We start from the raw sequence: 15,884 nt of genomic DNA, 5'->3' as shown, positions 1-15,884 counted from the left end.
AAGGCGGCATACCAGTTGGCACGCTCTTGCTCCCCCTCTGTATGTTCAGCAAAAACAGCAGGCTGTACAAACACTGCGAGAGGAAGTCTGTAGAGGTGGCCAAACTGTCTGAATCCCTCTGAAGAATTCACACTGGAACCTTTTCACTGCTGAGGAGTGTCAGCATTTAGTCTTCTAGAGAAGTCACACAATGTCCGCCTCAGGTTCAAGGTGTGAACGCCTGGTGATGGACAGGGGGCACATTAAACATACCCTCCAAAGCACTCAAGGATCTGAGCTCCCTGACTTGAGCTCTGGGAACTTAAGGGGGAAAGGTCCCCAGAGTCCAGACCAAATCTGGAGAATCATATCTGAAATCAAAGCCTGAACTCTTGGAGTCCTTATTGCCTTCCTTCTCCTTCTGCAGTTGGTAAGAGAGCCCAAAGAGGCTCTGTGACCGCCACCTTCTGGACAAGGAGCTCATCTCTGTTTTGCCTCGGCTGATTTCTGTGGAAAATCCGCGGGAGATGCCTTCCTTTGGTTGCAATCCTATGCAGAGCCAGTCACGCCTAACTCTGCGGCGCAGGACTGGGCTGTCAACCTCTCCTGTGCTGGGAGAAGCGCAATGCGACCCTGCGCCGCGGGGCTAACTGAGGCCCTTCCTTTGGGTGGCGGCGGCGTGCAGGAAGCGGCAGAAGCAGCAGCATCACCAGGCGAGGGATACAGGAGTGGCGAACTCCCAGCAGCTGTGTCAGCCAATCAGAGGCGCCACCCGCGCCCGGGATCCCCCCCCCCCCCGCACCACGCTGCTGCGGGTTCCGGAGGCGGTAACAGCGATGGCTTGCGGGAAGAAGAGGAGGAGGCGGCGGCGGTGGTAACCTTGCGGATGCTAGAAGGAGGGCACCCTGTTGCCTGCTTGGGCCATGGGCAATGTGCCGTCAGCGCTGAAGCATTGCCTCAGCTACCAGCATCTCCTCAAGGAGCAGCTGTGGATTGGGGAGTCCGCGTCATCGCAGCCTGCAGATCTGCAGCAGCAACCTGGGCAGGTACTACCTACGCACTACGGAGCGGCGGGCCTCTGCAAGGCGAGCTAGAGGAAGGGGAGAGGGAGGGGGCGCGGAAGCCCCGCCCTCCCTCGCTTTTGCCGTGTGGACTGACGTAGAGAGGAGCAAATGGTTAGCTTGGTGCGGGACGTTACGTATATTGAGAAAGATAGTTGTGGAGAGACGCCTAAGAGGAGAGGGCGCCCCAGCAGCAGATGGGACAGAACAGGGGTGCCAAGCTGAGGCTTCCCAGACTGCTGCAGTTCCCATCATCCCCAGCCGAGCTGGGAATGATGGGATTTGGAGTCCAACAACAGCTGGGAAGTCTCAGGTTGGCCACCCCTGCAAGAGAGCGTAAGACTCCCAAACCTTTGATGGCTGTGGAACGTTGGGAATTTCTGCAGAGCCAGCTTTTCTCTCCTACGTCATCTGCCATCCAGGGCCAGCCCAAGGGTCAGGGGCACCCCGGAGAAGTCTGCCTGAGATCTAAACCCCTCCCCCCCCACTGTCCCATCACCCTCCTGACCACAGGAGGCCATGTGGGTGATGGGGAGCCATGTGGGTGATGGGGAGCATGCACTTGCTCTCCTTGCTGCTACCTCTTCCTGCCGCTTTGCAACGTAGGTGGAGGAGATGGTGGCGAGGAGGGTGGTTGGGCTATGGGGGAAGTTTGCCCACTCACCCTATTTGCATGCTCACCTACCCTCCTCACTGCAGCTGCCTCCACCCACTGCAAAAGTGGCAGGTGGATGTGGTGGCAACAAGGGGGGAGGGGGGAGCAGGTGGATGCTCCCCATGGCCCACCATTCTTGCCACCACTGCAATGTGGTAGGTAGCAGCAGAGTCGAGGAAGGCCGGTGTGCACTTGCCAGTGTCTGCCGAGTACCCATCCTCCTGGCTACTGCCTGTTGTGGCCAGGAGAGAGAGCAGGCGAGCAGTTGGGGGGGGGTGGCGAGTGGAGAGGTTGGAGAGTGGCAACCCTGGGTCCCATGTGATCCAGTCTGTCACTGCCTCTGTGGGCTTTGCACCCCAAGTTGGCACTTAAAGTGAGTAAAGTGTGCCATCAAGTCGATTTTGACTCCTGGCGCCCACAGAGCCCTGTAGTTTTCTTTGGTAGAATACAGGAGGGGTTTACCGTTGCCTCCTCCTGTGCAGTATGAGATGATGCTTTTCAGCATCTTCCTGTATCACTGATGCCCGATACAGTACCAGTGGGGATTCGAACTGGCAACCTTCTGCTTGTTAGTCAAGCATTTCCCCACTGCACCACTTAAGGTGACAAATGGGCACTTAGCTTTCTTTAATGGATGCGCCAGCTCTGAAAATACTGGGAATATCTTCAGACTACAGCAACTGAATCCCATCCTGCAGGGCTGCCCCTAGGGGTTGTAGGGCTGGGGATGAATCAGCATGTGCAGGGCCTCTTAGGAACATAGGAAGCTGCCATACACTGAGTCAGACTATTGGTCTATCTAGCTCAGTATTATCTCCACAGACTGGCAGCGGCTTCTCCAAGGTTGCAGGCAGGAATCTCTCTCAGCCCTATCTTGGAGAAGCCAGGGAGGGAACATGAAACCTTCTGCTCTTCCCAGAGCAGCTTCATCCCCTGAGGGGAATATCACACAGTGCTCACACTTCTAGTCTCTCTTTCATATGCAACCAGAGTGGACCCTGCTTAACTAAGGGGACAAGTCATGCTTGCTACCACAAGACCAGGTCTCCTCTCTTTTCTCATGGAGAAGTGGTTGTAGGGGAGAGTCTGCATGCAGCCTCAGATCCCTGGGGGAAAAGTCTCCTCCCCAGGGCCAGCCCAAGGGTCATGGGCACCCCAGGCGAAGCCCACCTGGGCACTCCCCTCCTGGGTGTCTCCATCCGCCCCCATCACTGGCCTGGGCACCACTTCCTAGGCACCCCCCACTCTCCCATCACCTGCCTGGGCACCCGCCTGGCCACAGCCTCCTACCCCAGCAGGCAGGAGGGCGGTTGCCAGGGAGTGTGCACCTGCCCTCCTTGCCATCACCACCTCTACAGGCAGCCTATTGGCCTGGTGCTGAGAGTTCCTCTGAGTCCTGGCCTGGCCCACACACCCCTTCCATGTGGCAGCTGCTTGGGGGACTGGGTCCAGAGGGACCTCCAGGCCCCATGTGTGCACTCTCCTGACCGTCCCAACCACCCCCCAGTGCCCAGCAGTGGCAGTGCAGCTGACACTTGGAGGCGGCATGCAGGCTGGGGCCAGCCTCAGAGGAACTTTCAGCACCCTCCAGGAGGAGAGAGTGCCCAGAGTTCCTCTGAGTCCTGGGCCTTGCCTGCACACACCTCCTCTGAGCGGTACCCGCTCCGGGGACAGGGACAACGGAGAAAGCATGTGCAGCCACAGGTGGGGGAAGGAGGAGAGCGTGTGAATGCAGCCCGTAGGGGGCCTGCCAGCTGTGCTCCTCCTCCAGACAGCAGATGCACTGCCACTGCTAGGCTGTGGGGTGGTGGTGGTTGGGGTGGGCCGGAGAGTGTGCATGAAAGTGTGCATGGGGTGGGCCGGAGAGTGTGCATGGGATGTGCAAGGCTGGGGCTGACCACTCCAGTCGCCCCGCCCAAAGGATGGGGCTGTCTGCCAGAATATCCAATCTTACCATCCAATCTGTCCTCCTTTGCCTCTGGTCATTCTCTCCTGGCACACCAATCCAATGCCTGTTTTCTCAGCAGTAAGTTCCACTGTGTTCTGTAGGGCTTACACTCAGGCAAGCATGCACATGGTGGTGGCCAAATTAGCAATGCTATGAATATCTGAACAGGCTCTGTCTGAAGCAGCAGGGTTGGTGACTGGAACGTAAGTGGAGGAGAACTCGGCTGAATTTGACAGGACACAGCATAGGACCCCTTTGAAGGCTTATGTGGTGGCAGTGCGTGCAGTAGAAATGATTTTGGTCTGCATGCATTGCGTCTTCAGGTTTGCATTCAGCAGAGCTATCTTGGGTTGTGAGGAGTTTAATTCCCACTCCTTCTGTCTTAAATCAGCCCCCAGAAGCACTGTTCTGCTGTGACGCTTTTAATGGGCTCTTTGTGGAAAAAATCTCCTGTATTCGGGCCGACTTGGACTCCACTATTTCTGCAAAGTCTATGAAGGGGTTGTCCAGCAATCCCTCTTGCAGAGTTAGATTGGATCAGTTTCAATCTGTGATTCCTGAGGATGTGGACAACTGCTTGGAGTGGTGCAGCCTACCACTTGTTCTCTGGATCTTTGTCTGACTTGGCTGCTTCTTTCTAGCAGGGAGATTGTTGGAGGTGGCCCAGTTAATATCATAAATGCATCGCTGAGGGAGGGGAGGTTGCCTGCATGTTTGAAGGAGGCAATGGTTAGACCACTTCTTAAGAAGCCTTCCCTGGATCCCTTGACAATGGATAGTTATAGGCCAGTCTTCAATCTCCCTTGGTTGGGCAAGGTGATTGAGAGGGTGGTGGCTGACCAGCTCCAGGCACTTTTGGAGGAAACTGATTATCTAGGCCCATTTCAAACTGGCTTTAGAGCTGGCTATGGGGTTGAGACAGCCTTGGTTGGCCTGATGGATGACCTGTACCGGGGAATTGACAGAGGGAGTGTGAATCTGCTGGTTCTTTTGGATCTCTTGGCGGCATTCAATACCATCGACCATGGTATCCTTCTGGATTGCCTGGGGGAGTTGGGGATAGGTGGCACTGCTTTGCAGTGGTTCTGCTCCTCTTTCGCGACTATCTCCAGATGGTGGAGCTTGGTGGCAGTTGCTCTTCAAAACAAGAGCTGCTATATGGAGTACCTAAGGCTCCATTCTGTCACTAATGCTTTTTAACATCTACATGAAACCAATGGAAGAGGTTATCAGGAGATTTGGTGCTGGGTGTTATCAGTATGCTGCTGACACCCAATCTACTTCTCCTTGTCATCTTCATTATCAGGAAATGGCATTTATTCCCTAAATGCCTGCCTACAGGTGGTAATGGGCTGGATGAGGGAAAAGGAATTGAAACTGAATCCAAGCAAGACGGAGGTGCTCATTGTAGGGGCTCAGAACTTGAAGGATGAGTTAGATCTTCCTGTGTTGGACGGGGTTACACTTCCCTGGAAGGAACAGGTACGTAGCTTGGGGGTACTACTGGACCCAGGCCTCACCCTAGTATCTCAGGTGGAGACTATGGCCAGGAGTGCTTTCTACCAGCTCTGGCTGATTGGACAGCTGTGTTTGTTCCTTGAAGAGAATGATCTCAAAACAGTGGTGCATCAACTGGTAACCTCTAGGCTTGATTATTGCAATTCGCTCTATGTGGGGCTGCCTTTGTATGTAGTTCAGAAACTCCAGTTAGTTCAAAATGCGGTAGCCAGACTGGTCTCTGGAGTAACTTGGGGAGTCCATTTTATGCCTGTTTTAAAACAGTTGCACTGGCTGCTGATACATTCTTGGGCAAAATACAAAGCCCTGAACAGCTTGGGCATGGGTTACCTTAGAGAGCACCTTCTTCTGCATGATTCCCACTGCACGTTAAGGCAATCTGAAGAGGTCGGTCTCCAGTTACCACCGATACATCTGGTGGCGACTCAAAGGTGGACCTTCCCTGTAACTGCTCCTGGGCTGTGGAATGCACTTCTGGCAGAAATCAGTAGTTTGAGTTCATTGTTGGCTTTCAGGAAAGCCTACAAAACCTATCTGTTTGGCCTGGACTTCCAGGGTTTTAAAACGGTTTTAAATGTTTTAATTGTTAATGGCTTCATGCTGTTTTTAAATAGTTCTGTAATGGCTGTTTTTAAAGGATTGATTTATGAGCTTTATTTTTGTTGTTGAGCACTGCCCAGAGCCATTTGGATGGGGCAGTATATAAATGTAGTAGTAGCAGTAGTAATAAATAAGGCATGATAAGGGATGATACACTGGAACATCAGCAAAAAATACAAGCTACCTGTAGCCAAAAATTGGTGGGACCATAAAATTGAAAAAGTTGTAGAAAATGAAGATGTAAAAATATTATGGGACTTCTGACTACAAACAGACAAACATCTGCTACACAGTACACCAGATATAACTGTAGTCGAGAAGAAAGAAAGAAAAGTCAAAATAATCGACATAGCAATACCAGGTGATAGCAGAATAGAAGAAAAAGAAATAGAAGAAGTAACAAAATACAAAGATCTACAAATTGAAATTGAAAGGCTGTGGCAGAAGAAGACCATTATTTAATCCCAGCAGTAATTGGCTGGGATTATTGCCCTAGGTGCAATTCCAAAACACTTTGAAGAGCACCTCAACACCATAGGGGCCACAGAAATCACGATCAGACAATTATAAAGAGCAACTTTACTGGGAACAGCCTATATTTTACAACAATATCTATAATAACAGTAACAATATTGATAATAAAATCCAGCCATCCCAGGTTTTTGGGAAGGATTCGATGTCTGGATAAAACATACCAGTCAATAACACCAGTCTGTGTAAACAAGAAATAATAAGTAAATAAATAAGTCGAGCCATGCCTCAGATGCTGCAGCAAGGTCCTACCAACCCGTTGCACACCTGTCCAGAGGGGCACCTTGGCAATTTTGGAGTCTGGACCTAAAGGCCTTTGAAGCCCACTGCTGCAAGTTAAGCATCATCCCCCTGCATGCATGCACACATACACACCGTGACACACAGTATTTTTAACATGTGAATTTTTGAGGGCACAAACAGCAACTGTATATTTATGCAAATATGCATTAGCAGAAACATTTCAGCACACAACTTAACCCATTCCCATCCCACATATTTCTTTCCTCATTCCCCCCCTCTGTCTCTAAAGCACCCAGTGCAGGCCACATTCACACTTAGCTGCCCGGCACAGTGTGGGCCAGCAGCGACCACACTACCCAGGACAGACTAAGGAGGATTTCGGGGCACCCAGAGGGTGTGGAAGCACTGGATTTCAGCCCCAGAGTCCAGGGGTAAGAGCACCTCTGCACCTGTCTTTCTCCCTCTCACCTGTGGAGGAAGAGTGCTTGATGGCATTGCCACCCATTCGCTCCGCCTTTGTGTGGTGAGGTGGTAAGCCAAAGCATCAGAGAATAAAATGGAACAGCCATAAGAATCCATGGGAATGACAGTATTAATATGTGACGGAGAGGAGTGACCAAAATAGGGATCATCAAACCTGTCCCTTTATTTTCATAGAGCTGTCTGCTTTCTCTAATGCTTTTGGACATACACAGAAGATTCCCAAAGGGCCTCCACTATCCTTGTGAACTCCTGCACATGAACGGGTTCCACCTCCACCTCCGCACCCCGTGCCCCCCAAGCACTTTCTTAGAATGTGTAATATAGTGGTTGGCCTGCATGAACATGCTGACATTTTATGTGTGCATATCTAGGGCTTTAAACTAAATTCTATGGAGGATAGAGACGAAAGTCCAAAAGTCAGTGTCAGCGTTCCTGGGGTAAGGAATTCTCCAAGGCAAACTTTCTGCCCTCCAGCACTAAATTCTAGGCATGGGCACGGCCTCAGAGCTGGGGAAGGAGTGACGTTCATTCACTCCCTTCTTCTCCTATCAGCGGGAGCAAAAAGGCCTGAGTTCCTCTCCAGGAGATAGTCCGACCAACAAGCCCATCGTGGCTGATCTCCTCATCCTCGGCAGCCCCTGGCTGAAATAGAGCCCTGCACTTCAGACACTCTCACCCCTTCCAACCTGCTCCGTCTTCCCTGGCTGGGCAGGTGTAGTGGCCAGCCAACCCCTGGCTCCCAAAAGGGACTTGTTCTCTAACTCCACCCCCTTCCTTAATATCCCTGCACCCGTTTGCAGCTGTGGAGTTAATATTGTTGCTAGTCCCTCTCCACCAAGCTGCCGTCACCAGGGCTGTTCCCACCCACCCTCCAGCAGCTGTTGCACTTCTCTCCGAGCACTCCCTGACTCCAGAGACGTAATTACTGGGGTTGCCTTGGTGTTTGGAGCCCCCAGCTTCCCTTGGCACCCTGCTGTTTGGCTGGGTACACAACCCTGTCCCGCGGGGGAGGGTAGGAACTCCCAACATTCAGTTCAGAGGTAAGTACTACAGACCGGGACTTGGGGTGCTACAGGGCGGTTTCCAGATTACACTCTGCAACAGTTTTGTAACGTATCCGCTAAGCGTGCTTCCGTACGGCCTGCGTTCCAACATCACTGTCAGTAAGGTGCCGTCCATATTTCTGATGCCCTGTTTCGGGTTTTATTGCTGCACCAGAGCGGTACAATGTTTCATCTGCATTTCAGGGAAGTAACAGTATTTTTCCATTGTAGGAGGGTTGCAACGATGTTTCTGCGGTGTGAGTGGCGTGGTGTGGATGGCTCATTCAGCGGGGTGGGGTGGGGCGTCATCTATCCATATTGCCCTTTCCTGCTTTGATTTTATTTTCTCCTTTTTATTTTATATTTTATTTTATATTTTATTTCCTCTTATTTTTCATTGTGCAAATGGGGAGCAGCAGGTGGGCATGCAGCCACCCCTCCTTGCTGTCCTCTGGAGCGGTCCCCCCTCCTGCCTCCCCAGTGCTCATGGAGAGGGTCAGGTGGCTGCAAGCGAAGGCAGCGGCGGTGGGGGTGGCGAAAGCTCACTGCAAGAGGGATCCAAGAGGCTGTGCCTGGGCTTGCTTTGCTCACCGCTTTTCAGGGGCAAAGCAAGGGAGACAGCTGCTTCGACTCCCTTGCCACCACCCTCTCTGCCATTGTTTTGTTTGTTTGCTGGAGCGCTTGTGCAAGGGCGCAACGTAATTAATTTTTTGTTTTGTTTTGGGATGGCACTTTCCTGATGGCTTTGCACAAGGCAGCCCAGAATTTTTTTTTACAGGCCATCAGGGTGGATTTGATTTAAATCAAACTGATTTAAATAACGATTTAAATCACGATTTAAATCACTAGCAGGGTGGATAAAAATCAATGATTTTTTTTAAAAAATCAAAAAAATTGGATTTAAATAAAAAAATCCAATTTAAATAAAAAAATTCATTTTTTTATTTTTTTAAAAAAATCATTGATTTTTATCCACCCTGCTAGTGATTTAAATCGTGATTTAAATCTTTATTTAAATCAGTTTGATTTAAATCAAATCCACCCTGCAGGCCGTCATGTCATCCCTCCGCCCCCCCCCCCCCGCGACCCCATTGGCCCAAAATGGAGCAAGAGGAGGGGGCAGAGAATGTGTTTCAGGTAGAATATGGAGACTCCCAGCCTAGAAAACCCATATTGCAGTGGAGGGCAATATGAAGGGCCACAACCCTATCACGATGCATTGAAAAACACTGTACTTATGGTTTCAAGCCATTGCCTCATACCGTCCCACCTTACAGCACTTTTACTGGTGCAGAGCTTGTAATCTGGAAAATGCCCAAGAGAAACCCAGCAAACCTCACAATAAGATAGGAGCAGAGACTTTGAAGCATAATATCCATGGCTTGTGATGTCTATGCACTAATTTGCAGTGTATGGGAAATAAGACAAGTTTAAACTCCTACAACTTGATAGGTATAAGTGACATTTTGTGGGATGACTCAGGATAGGAATGCAGCCATTGTTAAATGATACGTTCAAAAAGAATGGATGGAATAGAAGGGAGGGAGAGTGTACATTTGCACAGAAAAGAATGAACATGGTAGCCCAGTGGAGAGCATCTTAGTAATAATAAACAGAGAAAGACGTAAACACAGCATCATTGCTGGAGTCCTTTACACATTACCATACCAAGGAGAGGATGTGGATGATGCTTTCCTGAAACAAATTACAGATGTTTCAAGGAAACAAGAATTAGCAATAAATGGGGACTCTGGGAATATGTATTGGGAGACGTACTCTGCTAAGCATCAAGTTTCCAATAAAATTATGACATGGCTTGCTGACAAAGTTCTCTTTTAGATGGTAGAGAAAGAAGCAAGGAGGTCAGCTACCACTAGACAGAAGTTGTCAATGAGGTGGAAGTAATGTGAACTTTAAGAGAAAGTGAGCATGTAATGCTGGAATTCTTGATCTCATGGAAAGCTAAAGGTGAGCATAGTTAGTGTTTTTGGGGGTAATACCACTTGGGACACCAGGGAGAGGTTTGTGTCCAGAAGTACCCCCAGACTGCATACTTGTTTCTTCTGGGGAAATGTGACCCCAGAAGCCTGACCAGAACAGGCAAATTAAAATCATCTCCCAAGTTCCAACCCCATACAATAAGTACCTCCATCTTATCTGGATTGAGCCTCAGCTTGTTACCTCTCATCCAGCCCATCACTGCCTCCAGGCTGGCATTTAGGGAAGTTATGCCTTATCCTGATGATGTTGACATGGAGAAAAAGAGTTGGGTGTCATCAGCATACTGACAACACCCTGCACCAAATCTCCTTATGATCTTTCCCAGCGGTTTCATGTAGATGTTAAACAGCATTGGAGACAATACGGAGCCCTGAGGGACACCATACCGAAGTTCAGTTTTTGAAGAACAGTCCCCAAGGAACACGGTCTGGAATCTGCTTGAGAGGTAAGAGTGTAAACACTGCAAAGCTGTGCCTCACACACACCCCAACCCCCTCAGACTCTCCAGAAGGATACTATGGTCGATAGTATTGAAAGCCAATGAGAGGTCCAAAGGGACCAACAGAGTCACACTTCCTCTGTCAATTTCCAATTGGAGATCATCCATCAGGCCGACCAAGATAATCTCCATCCCATAGCCTACCCGAAAGCCAGTCTGAAATGGGTCTAGATAATCAGTTTCATCCAACTGCCTGGAGTTGGGAGGCCACCACTCTCTCAATTATCTTGCCCAGCCACTGAAGGTTTGAGACAGGCCTATAGTTTCTCTACTCTGAGGGATCCAAGGTAGGCTTCTTAAAAAGTGGTCTAATAATTGCCTCCTTAAGGCAAGGAGGCATCCTGCCCTCCCTCAGAGAAGCATTTATGATCTCTACTAGGCCTTCTACAACAACCTTCCTGCCAGATAGTATTAGCCATGTCAGGCAAGGATCAAGAAGACAAGTGGTAGGCCGTATCGCTCCAAGCAGCTTGTGCACATCCTCACGAATCACAAACTGAATCTGATTCAGCCTGACCACATAAGAGGAACCACTGGAAACCTCTGGTTCAGACACTGCAGTAATTGTGGGGTCTAAATCCAAGCCAGCCCAAATACAAGAGATTTTATTCACACACAAATCATTAAATACATCACATTGGGTGATAGATGGTTCCAAATTCTGATTCAAGGGTGGAGGGGCACTTACTAGCTCTCTCACAACCCTGAACAACTCCGCTGGATGTGAATTTGCGGATGCAATACGGCGGGGGAAATCGCTTATTTGCCGCCGTATTGCCAGAGCATAGATCTTCAAATGTGCTCTATGTTGTAATCTGTCAGATTCAAGTCAAGTCTTCCTCCACTTGTGCTCCAGTCATCTACCTCGCCGCTTCAGCCCCCGTAGTTCTTCCGTATACCAAGGGGCCGATTTTGAAACGGGTCGGAGAGGATGCTTAGGAGCAATCATATCTACCGCCCTGGTGATTTTGCTGTTCCAATTCTCCACCAGGACATCTACAAGATCACCAGCAAAGCCAACACTAAATCCCTCCAAGGCTTCTTGGAACCCTATTGGATCCAATAACCTTCTTGGGCAGACAATTCTAATGGGCCCCTCGCCCCTGCGAAGGTGAGATGTGACTGTGAGTCCAACCTTAACCAGATGGTGGTCCATCCATAACAATGGGGTAATCACAGGAGTCCCCACCTGCACAACACCACCCTGATCAGATTGAAAGACCTGATCAAGCGTGTGACCTGCAATGTGTGTCGGTCTCGAGACCCTTTGGGATAGGCTCATAGTTGTCATGGCCTCTATAAACTCCTGAGCTGCCTTGGACAAATTGGTCCCAAAGTGGACATTGAAGTACTCCAGCACCACAAGCCTGGGGGACTCCAATGCCAAACTCAATGGTGGACTCTCCTTTGCTTGAGGGAGAGCTTCAGTCAGCAGCTAGATACAGCTATCTGTTGGAGATGTTCTAGCTCAGGATTTTCTACAGTAAGCAGGGGGTTGGACTAGATGGCCAACAGGACTCCTCTGACAGCATGAATGGATGTATCCTCAGTACTGCTTGTTGTGCCACCATTTCCATTCAGTCTAATCTACTTCACAGGGTTGTTGTGAGGAGAAACTTAAGTATGTAGTACACCGCTCTGGGCTCCTTGGAGGAAGAGCGGGTTATAAAAAATGATTAAAACAAATAAACAAAAACCAATATTCATGATTCCATTCCTTCTCATGATGTGCAAGCACAAACAAAGCTGAATTTGCAAGCACATAACACAATCCTGAAGAGTGCCATCTACAAGCTAAACAAATGGTTTTTTGCTTGACATGTTGCGTATTAGCCTTTGTCTATTTATATACATCCTCACCCATCTCTGATTGCACATATGATTTATTTGCACTAATTGTGGCTGGGAATGTGCATTCAAAAATGCAGTGGGATACACATCTCACCAAGCAGTGCTGGCAGAATATACACTTGGATGCGCATTCCAAAGTTCATACTTACACACATTTTTGTCCATTTGGCTGGTATTTGACTGTAATAAATTTGAACTTATGCACATTTACTCTCTGTTCTCCCCTCCTTGCCAAACTTACAGAAGAATTTGTGCATTCAGCTGCCGATAATCCCCCCAATGGAAAGTAAATTGGATAGAACTAGACATAAAGAAGATTTAAGACAGTTATCTGCACCACTTTCAATATTGGAAATAACACCTGGCAGATTTCTGCTGCATCCCTACATGCAAGTTTCTGAAAGGAGAAGCAGCCTGTGATCTGAGGCCTCAAGAGAATCTCAGCTACCTTGGCAGACTTAATGCATCAGTGCTTGTCTTGAAGATATTGCCACCTGTTGGCCTACATTCTGGCAAAGACTGGAAGAAATGAATAAAGAACAAATATGGGGGTGGTGGCTGGAAAGCACATAAGAAAGCTCAGAGAGGTTGGAGTGCTTTTTATTTCATGTCATAGGATGCTTTAACTGTCTGTATGCTTTCCTATGGTCATTCCACTAGCCCATGCTCATGTTATTTCATGGCAAGTTTTCAGACTGCCCTTGGCTATGCAGTTTTTCTGTCCAGGCCAATTTTGTCATTATAGTCATTCTACTTTTAGTATTCATAAAAACATAAGAAAGACCCTACTGGATAGACCCAAGGCCTATCTAGTCCAGCATCCAGTTTCACATAGTGGCCCACCAGATACCTCTGGGAAGCCCACAGGCAAGAGGTGAGGGCATGCCCTCTCTCTTGCTGTTGCTCCTCTGCAACAGGTATTTAGAGGCATCTTGCCTCTGAGGCCTATAGCCACCAGACTAGTAGCCATTGATAGATCTGTCCTCTGAATTTGTCTAAGCCCCATTTAAAGCCATTGAAGCTGCTAGCCATCACCACATCCTGTGGCTGAGAATTCCATAGGTTGATTATGTGTTCTGTGAAAAAGTACTTCTTTATGTCTGTCCTAAATTTCTTGATAATTAGTTTCATGGGATGACCCCTGGTTCTAGTGTTATGTGAGAGGGAGAAAAAATTCTCTCTGTCCACTTTCTCCACACCATCCATGATTTTATAGACCTTTATCATATCTCCCCTCAGTCGTCTTTTTTTCTTAACTAAAAAGCCCCAAGGGTTGTAGTCTCGCCTCATAAGGAAGGTGCTCCAGGCCCTTGATCATCTTGGTTGCCCTCTTCTGCACCTTTTCCAGTTCTACAATGTCCTTCTTAATTAGTATTTTATTTACTACATTTTTATACCACCTTTCTGCCTTGACAAAAGCACCCAAAGTGGTTTACAATATTAAAAGAAGCAAATAACAGATTAATAAAATGTTATCTCAGGCTCTTAAGGTATGGTGACCAGAACTGCATGCAGTACTCCAAATGTGGTTGCACTATAGTTTTGTATAAGGGCATTATAATATTAGCCATTTTATTTTCAGTCCCCTTCCTCATAATCCCTAGCATGGAATTGGCCTTTTTCACAGCTGCCACACATTGAGTCGACACTTTGAACGAGCTGTCCACCCTGACCCCAAGATCCCTCTTCTGGTCAGTCACCGACAGCTCAGATCTCATCAGTGTATGTAAAGTTGGGGGTTTTCGTCCCACTAAGCATCACTTTACACTTGCCAACATTGAACTGCATTTGCCATTTTGTTGCCTTTTCCCCCAGTTTGGAGAGATCCTTTTGGAGAGATCCTTTTGGAGCTCCTCACAATCTCTTTTGGATTTCACTATTCTAAATAGTTTAGTGTCATCTGCAAATTTGGCCACTTTGCTGCTTGCCCAAACAAGATCATTTATGAACAAGTTACAGAGCACTGCTCCCAGTACAGATCCCTGCAGGACCCCTCTTCTTACTTCCCTCAATTTAGAGAACTGTCCATTTATTTGTACCCTCTGTTTCCTGTTGTTCAACCAGTTACCAATCCACACATGAACCTGTCCCCTTATGACTGCTAAGTTTTCTCAAGAGTCTTTGATGATGAACTTTGTGAAAAGCTTTTTGAAAGTCCAAGTATACTATGTCAACTGGATCATCTTTATCCAAACATCTGTTGACATTATCAAAGAACAACAAAAGAGGAGAGAGGCAAGATTTACCTTTGCAGAAGCCATGCTGGTTCTACAGCAGGGAAATTTTATCCTTGAGAATGCTTTCCATCAATTTGCCTGCAACAGATGTTAATCTAACTACCCTGTAATTTTCCGGATCCCCCCTGGATCCCTTTTTGAAAATCCGTATTACATTGGCTACTTTCTAGTTCTCCGGTACAGAATCTGATTATAGGAATAAGTTATATATTTTTGCAATGATGTCAGCTGTTTCACATTTGAGTTCTTTGAAGACTCTAGGGTTGATGCCATCAGGTCCTGGTGATGTGTTAATTTTAAATTTTGCCATACAGTTTAGAACATCATCTCTCGCCACCTCTATCTAACTCAGTTCTTCACTGAGAACTGACTCAGCCTCTGTCACTGAGCAGTTCAGTTCAGGTACAGATATGCTCAGTATCCTCTGCCATGAAGACAGATGCAAATAACTCATTTAGCTTATCTGCATTCTCCATATCCTTGGTAATAATTCCTTTCACTCCGTCATCATCTAACGGACCAACTGCCTCCCTGGCAGGTTTCCTGCTCCTGATGTATTTAAAGAAGTTTTTGTTGTCCCCCTTGATTCTTTTAGCTAAATGTTCCTCAAACTCTCTTTTCACCTCCCTTATTGTCTCCTTGAATTTCTTTTGTCAGAGTTTTTGTCCCTTTCTGTTCTCATCATTTAGGCCGGCCTTCCAATTTCTGATGGAAGTCTTCTTCAGAAATTCAAAGTCTCTTTGTTAGACTTCCTTGGCGATTCTCTCCTCGCATGTATGCTGTATTTGCTCACCATATGGTCGCTGTTCCCTAAAGGTTCCAAGACCCTGACAACTTGCACCAGGTCTTATACACCACTCGGATTAAGTCCAAGGTCTCCTTTTCTCTGGTTGGTTCCATGACCAACTGTTCTAGAGCACAGTCATTCAGCATATCTAGAAATGTGGCCTCTTTGTCACTACCTGATTGTGAATTTACCCAGTCTATGTGTGGGTAATTGAAGTCACCCATTATTACAGCTCTGTCTCTCTTTGATGCTTCCCTGATTTCCTTCTGCAACTCCAAGTCACTGTCAGTGTTTTGATTAGCAGGGTGATAACATGTCCTTAGTAGCACATTTCCTTTCAGGCCTTGTATTGTCAACCACAGAGTTTCTGTGAAGGACTCTGGTCTTCCTAGGTTTTCTAGCTTGTGAGATTCTATCCCTTCTTTAATATACAGTGCTACTCCACCTA

General features: G+C 47.9%; 1 protein-coding gene across 1 annotated transcript in view; it reads left to right on the top strand.

The window, feature by feature from the left end:
* Positions 1-771: 771 nt before the first annotated feature.
* The window catches only part of HMGCLL1 (3-hydroxymethyl-3-methylglutaryl-CoA lyase like 1), a 134,742-nt gene continuing 119,629 nt past the window's right edge, over positions 772-15,884 (top strand). The window contains exon 1 of the mRNA XM_053286436.1: positions 772-1,025. Within this exon, the coding sequence (XP_053142411.1) occupies positions 903-1,025 (123 nt within the window). The 5' untranslated portion in view covers positions 772-902. The remainder of the gene's footprint in view (positions 1,026-15,884) is intronic.

This window comes from Hemicordylus capensis, chromosome 1 (assembly GCF_027244095.1).
Source record: "Hemicordylus capensis ecotype Gifberg chromosome 1, rHemCap1.1.pri, whole genome shotgun sequence".
Classification (NCBI taxonomy): domain Eukaryota; kingdom Metazoa; phylum Chordata; class Lepidosauria; order Squamata; family Cordylidae; genus Hemicordylus; species Hemicordylus capensis.
This window is presented reverse-complemented; position numbering and strand designations above follow the sequence as displayed.